The following is a 15,470-nucleotide window of genomic DNA, read 5'->3' as shown; positions in this document are numbered from 1 at the left end:
TGGATTAAGTCTACCACCCAAAATAGAGTTCTCTAATAATTTATGGGAAACAGTGAGTGAAGATGTGGAATCATTTGAACAAACTTTAATGAGCTGCTTTGAAATGTATGAAAATAATAAGATGACGAAAATAAATTATAAAGTCTTCCAAAAAAGCACCAAAGAAAAACATTGAAGTGTTTTGATAAAATAAATGAATACATAAATTGCAGAACCAAAGAATGTAGTCTGATCAATGAAGAACCAGTTGAATGACCAAAGTTTCTGTTAAATCCATAGTTTACCTTACCCAAAACAATTTACTAGCATACAGCAGGATCATCCATATCTTGGGAAGGACAGCAAATTATGAAGCATTATTGATAGACATTGACACAAATGGGTTTTTTTCAATTCATCCAGCATTAAATTTCATGTAAAAAAATTTCAGGAAAATTACTGAAGATGTTTTGTTGAAAAAAATAGCTTACCGCATTGAGCAATAATGTGAAGCCTCAGGTGCATCCGCTGCAGGCATTTTTTCAAAACCTAATTCCCCGCTTGCATAGGAATCGCTATCTATACTCACTGTACTTGATGTACGACTGCTAGAGCTGACAAGCTTACGTGAATTGTTTTGGCGAAGAACTGTTAAAGATCCAGTACCTGAAAAATAGAATTGAGAAAATGTTCGTAAGTACAAAGTTTGAGGTTAGCAATCAAATATTTTAAAATATTAAATATTAAATACACCAGGTGTGGTGTGTGGTTAAGAAGCTTGCTTTCCATCATGTGGTTTCAGGTTCAGTTCCACTGCACAGAACGTATTTTTTAATATAACCCTGAGCTGACCAAAGCCATGTGAGTGATTTGTTCAAGAGAGACTGAAAGAAGACCATTACATACTCTTTAACTTGTTTCTGTCATTTGACTGTGGCCATGCTGGAGCACCACCTTTAGTCGAGCAAATCGACTCCAGGACTTGTTCTTTGTAAGCCTAGTACTTATTCTATCAGACTCTTTTTCTGAACTGCTAAGTGACGGGGCCGTAAACACACCAGTATTGGTTGTCAAGCGATGTTGGGGGGACAAACACAGACACACAAGCATTCACCTCCCCCCCCCACAAACACACATATATATATATATATATGATGGGCTTCTTTCAGTTTCCGTCTACCAAATCCACTCACAAGGCTTTGGTCGGCCCGAGGCTATAGTAGAAGACACTTGCCCAAGGTGCCATGCAGTGGGACTGAACCCGGAAGCATGTGGTTGGTAAGCAAGCTACTTACCACACAGCTACTCCTACGCCTATAATGTATATATATTTGAATGTGTTGTCTTGTCTTGAAAGCATGTGATGGTTGCCTGTAAGCATTACTGTCAGACAAATGAATTTGTTTATTTCCTGTGTTTCGTGATGAATATATCTGGCCAAGAGGAAATATTACCTTGCTTGGAAACAGGTGAGGGCATCCAACTGTAGAAAATGTGCTTCAGTGAATTCCAAGTATTCACAGATGGGTGTTAGAACAATGATGGATGATATATTACAGACAAAACAGTGGGAGTTTCTCTGTGATATCATTTGACATGCTAAAAATAACGCCAAAACTCTGTTTAGTGTTATTCTGTTATTGTAAAAAGAAAAGATACATTGGAAAATGTTGTCCAAAATATACTACCTATGAAAACAAAAATATGACTCATTACGAGAATACCTCCAATCCTAATGTCTGTCATCATGATTAGGGTTGACCTGGAGCTAAACCAGTGTATTACAGATGTTAATAGAATGAAAAAGCTTAAAATGATATCACTGTGTAAATTCAGTTCTTTTTTTTCATAATGATCTGGTCAGCGGGGAGGAAAGCTCAGCACTTATGAGCCATTTTCAGTATTTTGGGGCTGGTATATTTTTGTTCATCAGTTAGTCATTTACTGTAGTCATCATCACCATTTAACGTCCGTTTTCCATGCTGGCATGGGTTGGATGGTTTGACTGGCAGAAACGTTAGCATGCCAGGCGAAATGCTAGCCATATTTCGTCTGCTGTTACATTCTGAGTTCAAATACCGCCGAGGTCAACTTGGCCTTTCATCCTTTCGGAGTCAGTAAATTAAGTACCAGCTACGCACTGGGGTTGATATAATCGACCTAATCCGTTTGTCTGTCCTTGTTTGTCCCCTCTATGTTTAGCCCCTTGTGGGTAGTAAAGAAATAGGTTCAACTGGGGTCTGGGAAGCCAGGAGGCTGCACCAGGCCCCAATCTGATCTGGCAGTGTTTCTACAGCTGGATGTCCTTCCTAACGCCAACCACTCCGAGAGTGTAGTGGGTACTTTTTATGTGTCACTGGCATGGAAGCCAGTCAAAGCGGCACTGGCATCGGCCACGTTCAGCTGGTGCTTTTTACATGCTACCGTCACGGAGATCACAACTACAATTTCCATTTGATTTGATTTTGACATTGCTGTTATATATATATGCACTACATTTTACCATTGCTGTTATATTGCCTATGATTAGTTTAAGCTTAATTATTTTGTCATGTATTCCATCTGACTGTCTCACTTTATCTACTCATTTCTCTCCAAACAATATTCCTACTCTACTAATACCAGTACTCAGATAATGTGCAGTTGTGTTCCTAGTCTGGGAGCAGTCTGATTGAGGCTCACCACCATCTTATATCTTGTACACAACACACATCTACCTGTCTTTGTTCTAGCATCTCTACAATCTCTTCAGCTCTACCTTTTATCACCCCAATAGTTATGGTGGTAAACTCAGAATTTTGCGCATTGCAAAGAGGAAATAGTGTGGTATATTTGTAATAAAATAGCTAAATATTTATGGAAGAAAATACAATGCAGAAATGAAAGAATACATTTCAAAAGGAGCATTAAAAAGAAAGCATTCACTGGAATGGTGTTTGGAACCGTTTAGTATATACATTGATAGCAAGTGTGGTTCTAAATTCAGTTTACACTTCTGTAAAGCACACAGGGAAAATTACAATATAATTAACTTTATCCTAAGATAAATATTCAAAGTTCTTAAAACAAATATTAGTGAAGTAAGGTCAGCATAATTTAAACATTATGTTTATTGTACATCAATGATACAATGGAAAGAAATGAAGACATAATGTAACCCTTTTAAATAAATGGTTTCTACTTTTTGCAACAGATAATGGAGTGTACCATTGTAATGAATGGTCAGGCATGAAAGCCTCTCACTCAGGTGGGTTTGGTACATAAATTAGAAATCAATATAACTAAGATGATTTTTAAAGAATACATTTGTGTATATTAAATGTAAACATGTGCAGACGACTATAAAAATGAAGAGAAAGAAAATAGTGACTATATTGTTGGGAAACCAAGCCCACAGTTTATGGTTAATGCTCTGATGTATTATCTTTAAATCATTGGTTCTGAATGATTTTCCAGTTGAGATCATTATCTTTATTGTAGCATAATTCCCTTGCCCCAGATGGCTACAGTCTAATGAATCATCATCATTGTTTAACATCCACTTTCCATGCTGGCATGGGTTGGATGGTTTGACTGAGGGCTGGTGAGCCAGAGGGCTGCACCAGACTCCAATCTGATCTGGGAATGTTTCTACAGCTGGATGCCCTTCCTAATGCCAACCACTTTGAGAATGCAGTAGGTACTTTTACATGCCACTGGCACAAGGACCAATCAGGTAGTACTGGCATTGACCATGCTTGAAGGGTGCTTTTTACATGCCACCAGCATGGAAGCCAGTCAGGCACCACTGGCAACGACCATGCTTAAATGGTACTTTTTATGTGCCACACTCGAATGGTGCTCCATACATGCCACTGGCACAGGTGATAATCATGTTGTACTGTCATCGGCCACGGGAACAACTTCACTTGCCTTAACAGGTCTTTGCAAGTACCGTTTATTGCCCAATGATTAAGTAAAAGATAAAACACTTAGGTACATACATATACACGAGGCTGTGTGGTTAGAAGTTTGCTGCCAAACCTCATGGTTCTTGGTTCAGTCCCACTGTGTGGCACTTTGCACAAGTGGCTTCTGAAAGAAGCCTGTTGTGTGTGTGTTTGTGTGTCTGTGTTTGTCCCCCACCACCATTGACAGCTGGTGTTGGTGTGTTTAACTTAGTGTGTTTAGCTTCAGTAACTTAGTGGTTCAACAAAAAAGGACCAACAGAATAAGTACCAGGTTTAAAAGTTAAGTTCTGGGGTCAATTCATTCAACTAAAATCCCCCAAGATTCTGCCACAGCATGGTCACAAAAAGATATACAAACACACACACACACACAGACTCCATGTATGTCTCGTATGTCAATGTCTTTTGTCTCATGTCCCTTTCATCCATGCCTTTATTTTTCCTGCCTCTTAGGTCCAAGCCTGCTCATCTTTCACTCAATTTCTCTTTGTCTCAGTCACACTGCACTATGCTGTCAATGCAACCAAGTTTAGCAGTGGATCCCTAATGTTCACCAATTATTGCTTCTTGAGTAACTATAAAACTACTACATCCATCTGACCCTCTTACCAACGTACATTTGTGCTGGTCAATGGTGTAGGACCCACCAACTTTCCATATGTCCTATCCTCACTCTTTTCACTCCATCTTTCTGGACATTAAATATGAGAAGCGACACTGGACCACTTATTCTGGTTCTAAATACTTTCACCCTCACCTCCTGTATAGTTTGTCATCACCCTATGGGCCCACTGCCATCACACTCTCAGCTTTTTATCTCCTGCATAGCCAGGAGACCTGTGATTGCTCTATGCTCTGAGTCATGTTGTCTTCCATCTTCACCCTGTCATCTCGGTTACAATGCCTTGAATAAATGTTTCTGTCTCAGAGTATTCTTTTCTACTCTAGGCACAGGGCCTGAAATTTTGGGGGAGGGGGCCAGTCAATTAGATCGACTCCAGTACACAACTGGTACTTAATTTATTGACCCCGGAAGGATAAAAAGCAAAACCAACCTCAGTGGAATTTGAACACAGAAAGTCAAGACAGACAAAATACTGCAAAGCATTTCGCCTGACACACTAACATGTCCACCAGCTTGCCACCTCTATCTCAGAATACTGAGAACCCATTTACCTATCCCCTGTTACTACACACCCCTCTTACAGTAACCATTCATGTTTCTCTCTTTCACACTACTATCACGCCTGCTTCTTATTTTGTAAAGAGGTTAGCAAGTGAATAGAGGGGTGTGTTTGTGAGGTTCCTTTAGTTATGTCTAGGACATGGCTACTTCTCTGATGGTGAGATAAAAAAAACAAAAAACTTCCAGTATACAATGTTAAATCTGAGATCAAAAGGGCCCTTTCATTTTATCATAGATGTGACTACCACTCTAGTGCTGGTGGCTTGAAAGAAATGCAGCCAGAACAATTTGTGAAATAATTTATGTTAGGAAGGATATGTTGTCCTCTGATTTGTCTCGTTGACTAGTAATGACCTCCCAGCATGGAAAGTGATTGAGGAAGATATACATTCACATATAGATACATACATGCATAAATAAACTTAGAAGAATGGAGAATGATTCACACGTTTCACATAGATGGGTGAATTACATAATTCTGCAGTGTGGTAATCATGCATAATAATCAATCCCACAGTTTATTCAAGTGAGATACTACAGAGATTGAGAAATTTAACGCCATCCTATACTTATCAAAGCTGTACATTTACAAGAACAGCGGAGACAACGACTTTGAAGTTTTGGTTTGCTTGCCTTCCTCAATGTATAATAAATCTGTGCTCCACAGATTAATGCTAAATTGTTTTCATTATAACTCAGTATAAGGCAGCAAGCTGGTAGAATCATTAACCCTTTCATTACTGTATTTCTATTGAGATGTTCTGTGTTTCTTTCAATTACTTTAAGTATAACAAAGAATTTAGTAAAATAACTTGGTTACGGTTAAGCTAATGTTAGGAACATTAATTGTGACTAATGTTTGGTGGAAGATTTTAATTGAGAACTTTGAAAACAAGACAATTCTGCTACAGAGCCAGAGGCGGTTTCAGCCAGGTTGGTATCAAAAGGGTTAAATAAATCATTTATTAACCCTTTTGTTACCATATTTCCGTTGAGATGTTCTGTGTTTCTTTCAGTTAATTTTAAATATAACAAAAGATTTCAGTAAAATAACTTAGTTATCATTAAGTTAGTGTTAGGAACATAAATTGTGACTATGGCTTGGTGGAAGATTTTGATTCAAAACTTATGAAAACATGACATTTGTACTATAGAGCTGGAGGTGGTTTCAGCCAGGTTGGTAACGAAAAGGTTAACTCACCAAACAAACTGCTTAGCAGCATTCGGTTCGTCTTTATGTTTTAAGTTCAAATTCTGCTATGGTCGACTTTGACTGTCATCATCCTTTCAGGGTCAATAAAAAAAAACATAACAGTTGAACATTGGGATCAATGTCCATTGACTAGCGCCCTCCCCCAAAAGATTTGGCTTTGCACCTATTGTAGAAAGGATTATCTCTCAGAATAAAAACAAACATATATATGTGCTTATATACGTAGGCATATATATATGTATATATACACCTAAAATATATAGGGTAGCGAATATGTTTAGAAATTTTACCGTGATGACAGGGTGAAGACAAGGCAACATGACTGCTTCTTTTACAGTGTAAAACTACCTGTTAAAGGTAGTTTCTCTTGTGTCTAAATATATATATATATATATACATATATATAGTGCCTTCACAAAAAGACACTGCAAGGTGTCACGCAGTGGGACTGAGCCCGGAACCATGTGGTTGGTAAGCAAGCTACTTACCACACACTCATTCCTACGCCTATATATATATATATATATATATATATATCAAGGCATTAACTAATAGATATAGAATCGAATTCCACCTGACAATTAATAGTTTTTCTCTTTTCCTTTCTTTCTGTTGTTTAGTCTTTCTTGCAAGTTCTTATTTAATGTAGACAAACCTTAACATTGGCTAAATAAATGTAAATCACTGAGAAAGTCATTGATCATGAATTTTAAACATCTCAAATTGCTGAAATCTCTAAGGAAATATACAGGAATCTAAGCAGTAAAGAGCTCATTGCTGTACATTGATTGTATTTAAAATAGATATAAATTCATTATCATGAGTAGAGTGAATGACAAGATCACAGAATACTGAAAAGATAAGTTCCACAAGGACAGACATGTTGCAAGGTTCACTGATAACAAATGGACCCATGCCATTGCTGAATGGTATCCAAGAGATTGAAGAAAGCCATGTGGAAGGCTTCCACGATGATGGGAGGGCAATTTAGTCAGCGAATTTGAATCAAGATGGAAAACAGTGGCAAAATCAAGTGTATTGTGACCAGTGGTGTAAAACAGCATCTGATGATCTGGTCAATACTGTGATTCTGTGATGAATTCATTAAGCTGATGAAAAATCTGTTTCCTTTGATTAATGAGCAGAACAGTGGATGTGTATTACAAATGTTTTAACCTTATAATGTTGTAGCTCGCTTAATGTTATAGCGACGATATAGCATTCATTGCAAACATTTACGTTTTTCTGTTCCTACTGTCATATTATCATTCTGCTGCTCTTCCCCCCTTTCTGAACTGCCAGTCATCACCTACTCTCCCTACCTTTCCTCCACCTCTGCACTATCTCCTAACCTTACCTCACTCTCCCTATGCTCTCTTGCAACCTCTACTCACCCTCCCGTTTCTTCTGTCTCCAAAATCTCTTCTATTTCCATTCTCGTACCTTGAGCGCTCACTCTGACCCCTCATCACATTGTCTTCCTTTCGAGCTCCATTCAGTATACTCCCACCCACTCTTCTATAATGTGAGTTAGCTCTGTATCTCAGCTACAGCAGCAAACCCGTTCCTGTTCTTTCTTTTAAACTGTAACCCCTCAGCATCCAGCAGAATGTCACCTCCTCTGCTGGATGTCCAGTCAGTTGAGGGACATTTTAGTCTTGTGAGTTACATGGTAGCTTCCGCATTCCTAGTGCTACGACAAAAACACCCAGTACACCCTGCTAAGTGGGTGGATCATGAAGGGCACTCAGTCATAGAAAGCATGCCACAGCAGACACGGGAGCATGACACAGTTCTCCAACTCATCAGGACCTGCCGAATGACTCAATCTATACAAGCATGCAAGACAGAGTTTAGATGATTATGGTGATGGTGATGTATGTGTGTAATACATTTCAACTGAAAGGCTCCAATTTCCAGTGCTCAGAGTTATATGTGTTTAAGGTTTTTTCTGGGTTATACTTGTCTAGTGAGAGGTTATTGTGGTCAATTATAGTTTGAATTGTTATACTCTTTACTCTTTTACTTGTTTCAGTCATTTGACTGTGGCCATGCTGGAGCACTACCTTTAGTCGAGCAAATCGACCCTAGGACTTATTCTTTGATAGCTTAGTACTTATTCTATCGGTCTCTTTTGCAGCATCAGCTGTGAAGCGATGTTGGGGGCACAACAAAGACACACAAACATATACACACACACACACACACACATATATATATATATATATATATATATATATATATATACACATACATATATACGATGGGCTTCTTTCAGTTTCCGTCTACCAAATCCACTCACAAGGCTTTGGTCGGCCCGAGGCTATAGTAGAAGGCACTTGCCCAAGGTGCCACACAGTGGGACTGAACTCAGAACCATATGGTTGGTAAGCAAGCTACTTACCACACAGCCACTCCTGTGACTATGTTATACATTGATTTCTAGAAAAACCCAGATAAGGAGTTAAATTCCAGAGCAACACAGCACAACATATGTCATAGATCTGCAACTGCTACATCCTAGAAGTATCTTCATCGACTGCATTTGTGTTTAACACGGATGCGAGGGTGTACAGTGCATGGGAGGATCTGGGTCATACAAACAGTTGTGGTTGTCATGTTGGCAGGAAAGCAATTCAAGGTTGATACACGGTAATTCACCATTCTCCATATGTTTTTTATGTATAACATCCTGTTTAACAGTACATCCCAGTTGTAAGGTTTTAATACTTCCAGAGAGAAAACAACGAATAAAAATTCATATATTAAAGAATACAATACGTTATAGCATACGGTTAACCACCTTTTGTATTTGAAACGTGTCTACAAACTAAACTATTTTAGGATAGTGAAACCATAGAGAATAAAGGAAGGAGAAGAATGTTTCCGAGTGAGAAATGGCCATCAGGCATAGACATTGTTTTGTGTCTATGGGCAAGGCATTAGACAAAGCTTGCTTCATTCGGATTGTTTAACAAAAGGTTCTCTCATACTTTACAGATGCGAAGATATTTGTGGAAAGGCTATCCACCTATAAAAATAGTTGTTCTGAGAACGAAATATCAAAACCATAGAAAATGATATCACCCAAACTAGTATGGGAGAGAAAAATTATTTTTTATGCAATCAACCATTATGATATTTATCTCTTTACTTTAAAATGAGTTAAGCAAGTACCTGTCTATCTGTCTCTGTCTGTCTGTCTCTCTCTCTGTCTCTGTCTCTCTCTCTCTGTCTCACACACACAGAGTTATATTTGTAATTCTTTTTAATAACAATCTCTTGAGAGATGTAAGTTAAATATGAAATATGTGTATTATATATTTAATATGACAACAGTTTATAGTGTTGAACTATACATATACTGGTACATGACCAGAAGTCTGTGAGTTCCATTCCAGAATTGGGTGGCATATGGTTGTGCCTTTGAGCAAAATACTTTATTTCACCTCATTCCAGTCAACTCAGCTGACTTGAGTACCAGCCAACACTATAAACTATTGTCATATTAATTATAGTGTTGAACACATAATCAGCAGTCTAAATCAGTGGTTCCCAAACTTTTTCAGGCTGCTGCCCCTTTGGTTCTAAGGTCACATTCCTAGTGACCCCTTCCTCCCCACAACCACCAAACTAACCATCACAGACAGAGACCATTTTCTGCATCAAGTTCAAAACAACAGTCTTTCACAAATAAAACTTAATCTAATTAACTCTTTACTTTCTTTGTTTTTTCGTTTTTTTTTTACATTCCTTGCCCTGTTTTGGTCACCCCATTTTTCTTCAACACCCCCTGGATCTTTCCACCGCCCCCAGTGGGGTCGTACCACCTACTTTGGGAACTACTGGTCTAAACCATCTGTGCATGCATGTGTGTGTGTGTGTATGTGTGGAGAGAGAGAGTTAGTTGCAGGAGATTTGGCTGTTATTTCTAGTAGGCCAAGCAATCATAAAGACGCGAACTTGTTGATTTGACATGCTTGTTACTGATGTGTTTAGACATCTGTAGACAGTTACAGTGTAATGAAAGACTATCTATATCTACCACACACGCACTCATGAGATTATACTCTCTCTTTCTTTCTCTCTCTGACACACGCACATACACACATCCCCAATTGAAGTTGGTAACTCAGAGAACATAATTATTACATGTATTTTCACTGATAATATATATACATACACACACATACATATACACATACATACATATACATACATACATACATATATATATATATACACACATACATACATATACACACATGCATACATATACACACATGCATATACACACATACATACATACATACATATATACATATACATATACACATATACATGTATACATATACACATATACATATATATATATATATATATGAACTGAAATATAATGAAAGAAAATGTATGAGCTGGGACAGAATTGAATTCAGATTTCCAAGTACATTACTTTTATGGCACCACCTACACACTATTTAAAGTTTCATTTATAATCTAATCTAACATTATAGAGATAATGCATTTAGCCAAACAAACTATTATGGTTTCATAATGCTAACTTTTTTAATATACAGGGTAGTTCCACAGGCCATTTAGTTTGCACATACATACAGCTTCACATACTCATACCTATGTATGCATATTCACACACATACGAACACATACATTTGGTTACATGACTAGAAGTTTGTGACTTCCATTCCTGAATTGGGTGGCATATGGTTATGCCTTTGAGCAAGATACTTTATTTCACCTCATTCCAGTCAACTCAGCTGATTTGAGTACCAGCCAAGTACTGATGTAGTTTTTTTTTCTCTTTCTTCTATTCTTTTCTACTCTAGGCACAAGGTTCAAAATTTTGGGTGGGAGGAAGAGCCAGTCAATTAGATTTACCTCAGTACACAACTGGTACTTAATTTATTGACCCCCGAAAGGATGAAAGGCAAAGTCGTCCTCGGCAGAATTTGAACGGAGAACATAAAGAGAGACGAAATACCGCTAAGCATTTCACCTGGCGTACTAATATTTCTGCCAGCTCACCGCCCTCTTTCTCCTATTGTCACATCTTAGGTGTTTCACTGGATCAAGGGTGGGATGCCAAGCGGGTGTCTTTTGTCTGATCAGAACTACACAGGGACCTTAATGCAATTAGGGAATGCATGCTACATGCTACAGAGTCATCTTTGACTCTGAATGGCAAGTGTATGATATGTCACCATGTGTGTGTGTGTGTGTGTGTGTGCATCAGTGTTTGCATGTGTGTTTATATTTGCACTTCTCCAAAAGTCGATAAATTACAAGCAGTCACAAGGGTCAGTTACAGGAAAGGCATCCAGCTGGAAAACAATACCTCAATAATATGTTCATTGAACCGATCTGAGCATGGGAGAAAGGTCATATAAAAACAAAAGGCCATTTCAGTTCTGTCCATCTGTGTGCATATGTTGATTGTCCTTTACTGTCAAAGATGACTCAGACTTAGTATTATCTTCTATTGGTTTGGTGGGACCAGAAGTGGCTGATAAAGTCTATCTTTGCCAGAGATTTTCTCCCACTTGTAGGGCATATATGGAAAGGTATGTCAGTTGAAATACTTTAAGGAATGACTGCTTCTCCTCAGCAGCAGGTCTTTTGCTATTGGCTACCATTGTCAATCAAGCTACACACTCGTTGAAAAAGCTACTCTCAGCTGTTAACTACAATGTTGAGGCTTCCATGAAGTTTCCATGTCAATCTAAGACCAGCTGCTGCAATTATTTTATGTTACAAGTGATTTAGGGTGACATTTTCTTCATTCCCAGTTCAGGTTGCTTTGTTTTTTATTTTCTCATGTATGTATCGTATCCACACTTACAATGTAATTGGAGTTGGCCAGGCCTGATCTACACTGTGTTTTTCCACCATTCCTTTGGAAAGCTGTTGGATATGCTTTCTTGTAGAATATGGTTGTGCTGCCAGCGAGATGTTTTCTACCAAGAATAACTTGCAAGTTACTACAATAAGATTGAGTACCCTTTGCTGCTATGGAAGGCCATCAGTGTCACTCCAATTCTACTATTTATGGTTTTCGGATTCTTCTATAAAATATCCTCTGATAGGAATAATTAACTTGCATTCTGCCCATTCACCTTAGCTTTGCTGATTGTTTTTATGCCTCGAAAATGGCAAATCTTCCTGAGGTCAACTTTGCCTTTCATCCTTTTGGGGGCGATTAAATAAGTAGCAGTTATGCACTGGGGTCACTGTTATTGACTTAATCTCTTTGTCTGTCCTTGTTTGTCCCCTCTGCGTTTAGCCCTTTGTGGGCAATAAAGAAAAAAGTATTTTTTACATTATTTATATTTGACGGATATTTGTCCTCATTTTGTTTGTTGTTAACATGTTTTGGCTGATATACCCTCCAGCCTTCAGTAGGTGTCTTGGGGAAATTTCAAATCTGGGTTCTAATTCCTAAGGTATTTTTTGATGTTGTTGTTATCATGATTATTATTTTTATTATTATCATTATTATTATTCAGGTGACTGCCTGGAATTGAACTCGGAATCTTGGGGTTAGTAGTCCGAACTCTTAACCACTACGCCACATGCCCATCAAATGTAAATAATATACATAATTCCTCATCTCTTAAATATAGAACTGTATTAAAGAAATAAATATCTTGATTAATTTCGGTGCTAACCATTTTTCTGTGTCAAACCCAATCTTCCCTATTTGTTCAGTACAGTATCAATTACTTCATTCATTTTCCGGAGGGATTCTCTGCTCTGACAGTATCTATCACCCTTCGTTTCCTCTCAGCACTTTCAGCTTGGTTATTCTACAGAATCCCCTAGTATCATATAGCACTGGCCATTTGATACTTTAAACTTTTTTTCCAGGGATATTAATGGTGATTGGAGATTTACAGAAGTACTACAGAGTATAACTGTGATGTAAAACAAAGCTGGAGTCCAAGCCACAACCTAGAATCTCTCTCTCTCCCACTCTGTCTCTCTTCTTTTTATCTCCCCCTCTCTCACTCTCTTTCACTCACTCTGTTCTTCCCTTCATTCTCATTGATTATTTTCCGACATAAAGGCAACAAATCAATAACTTTGAAAGAAATATGCATTTACAACAAGATTGTTGTGAATTTAAACTAAATATCAACAGTAAAATATAAAAATTACAATTATTGTATTCTATATTTCATGAATAGAGATAAAATGAGATTACAAATTACAAATTCTTTAAAAGCCAAAACAAAAAAAAAAACCATTTAACGTTTTACATCTACAAAAATATTTATATTTGCTCTTGGTTTTGATTTTTGTTCATCTCCACGTGCTTTAGGTATCATATACAAAAATAAATTTTCTTGGAGGTGGTTTAAATCTGCAAATCATTTTTTTTTTAACTGCAAATATTGAAATATTTTTAATGTCAATTTCTCAAACACACACACACACACACACACACACACACACACACACAAATTCCTACATTCTTCAAAACTTCCATGCTTCCTGAAATTTGCCAACAGTACACCTGAAGTACCCCCCTCAAGCCGTTTATTTTAAATTTCTTTTAATGATTCATTTACTGTTCAACTTCCTGTGCATTTTTCTACACACTATTCATGCATTTTGGCTACTTTTCCTGAGTTGTAGTGCACCCGAGCACTGTACACAATAACTTCATTAAATTATATAATATATAGATATTTAGTCCAAAAATACAAAAGATAAGACAACAATGCAATGATGTGAAAGAAAAACTAACGATAGGCACAGGAGTGACTGTGTGGTAAGTAGCTTGCTTACCAACCACATGGTTCTGGGTTCAGCCCCACTGCGTGGCACCCTGGGCAAGTGTCTTCTACTATAGCCTCCGGCCAACCAAAGCCTTGTGGGTGGATTTGGCAGATGGAAACTGAAAGAAGTCCGTCGTATATATATGTATACGTTTGTGTGCCTGTGTTTGTCCCCCCAGCATCTCTGGTGTGTTTACGTCCCCGTAACTTAGTGGTCCTGCACAAGAGACCGATAGAACAAGTACTAGGCTTACAGAGAATAAGTTCTAGGGTCGATTTGCTCGGCTAAGGTGGTGCTCCAGTATGGACGCAATCAAATGACTGAAATAAGTAAAAGAGTAAAAGAGTAACCAAATTGGAAAGACAAATGTTGAGGTGGTTTGGCCACATGCAGAGGAAGGATGAGGAGCAGATGGTAAAGAGGCAGAAGTGGTAGACAGCAGAATCAGAGGCAGGCCTCGGCTTGTGTGGATGGATGGAGTGAGGAAAGCTTTGGTGGTTGGAGGTGTTGGAGTGAGAGAGGTAAGAGAGTTTATAAATAATAGGAAAGCTTGGACGGATGAGGGAATTTTGATGTTGCTCAAAGGAGTACAGAACCAGCATGATTCAGTTGGGTTAAACCAGCATTTGCTGCCAGGCCCCGCTGCTGATAATGGAGGTTGTGTTCTATGCCTTGACCCAAGTATTGAACGGGGCTCGCCCTTTGAGCTGGGAGAGAACAGCAAACAGGGTATATATTTATTTAAAACTCTGGGAAAATGGAAAAAGTCATTAATATTTGAAGCCTATGCTTTCCTATGAAGAAGATAGATGGGGAGAGACAAAAATGGTCAAGTCATGCTGGTATACAGGGACCCCTCATTTAATCAATTAGTCAGTCCCCGTACTCACATTGCTCCACCTCCACATATCTCGCAACTTAGCTCTTCCCCAGTCCTGATACCACTTCCTTATTGTTATCCAAAACCATTTCACTTGTGAGCCATTCTTCATCTATTAATATTGTTCTCTACACCCACATTATACTGGCCATCAATCATGTCCAAATAAAAATACTTAAGATGAAGTTAATTAGCGGTGATTGTTGAAAGGAATTAAAAGCTGTTTGTGAATCTCCTTTCTTAAATTTGATCAAAGATTTTTAGTTTTCTAATTCCTTTTAGAGTTCATATAACAATATGCCATATTTGGCATCATATAAGATGCACTTTGTTTTTCAAAAGAAATCTCTTAAAAATTCCTCCTACATCCTAAATGTGAAATTGAGCCTGTATTACTTGTTAGCATTTAAATAAATAGTCTATCTGTTTTATGTTTGAACTGGCCAGATCTAACGGCTTACACCT

General features: G+C 37.9%; 1 protein-coding gene across 3 annotated transcripts in view; it reads right to left on the bottom strand.

Moving 5' to 3' along the window:
* The window catches only part of LOC115213196 (calcium/calmodulin-dependent 3',5'-cyclic nucleotide phosphodiesterase 1A), a 720,553-nt gene that overhangs the window by 135,289 nt on the left and 569,794 nt on the right, over positions 1 to 15,470 (bottom strand). For all 3 annotated transcript variants that reach the window (XM_036508297.1, XM_036508301.1, XM_036508304.1), the window contains exon 4: positions 471 to 645. In XM_036508297.1, coding sequence (XP_036364190.1) covers positions 471 to 645 — 175 coding nt within the window. The remainder of the gene's footprint in view (positions 1 to 470; positions 646 to 15,470) is intronic.

This window comes from Octopus sinensis, linkage group LG1 (genome assembly GCF_006345805.1).
Source record: "Octopus sinensis linkage group LG1, ASM634580v1, whole genome shotgun sequence".
In the NCBI taxonomy this organism is placed as follows: domain Eukaryota; kingdom Metazoa; phylum Mollusca; class Cephalopoda; order Octopoda; family Octopodidae; genus Octopus; species Octopus sinensis.
The sequence above is the reverse complement of the archived record's forward strand: the minus strand, read 5'-3'. Positions and strand labels throughout refer to the sequence as shown.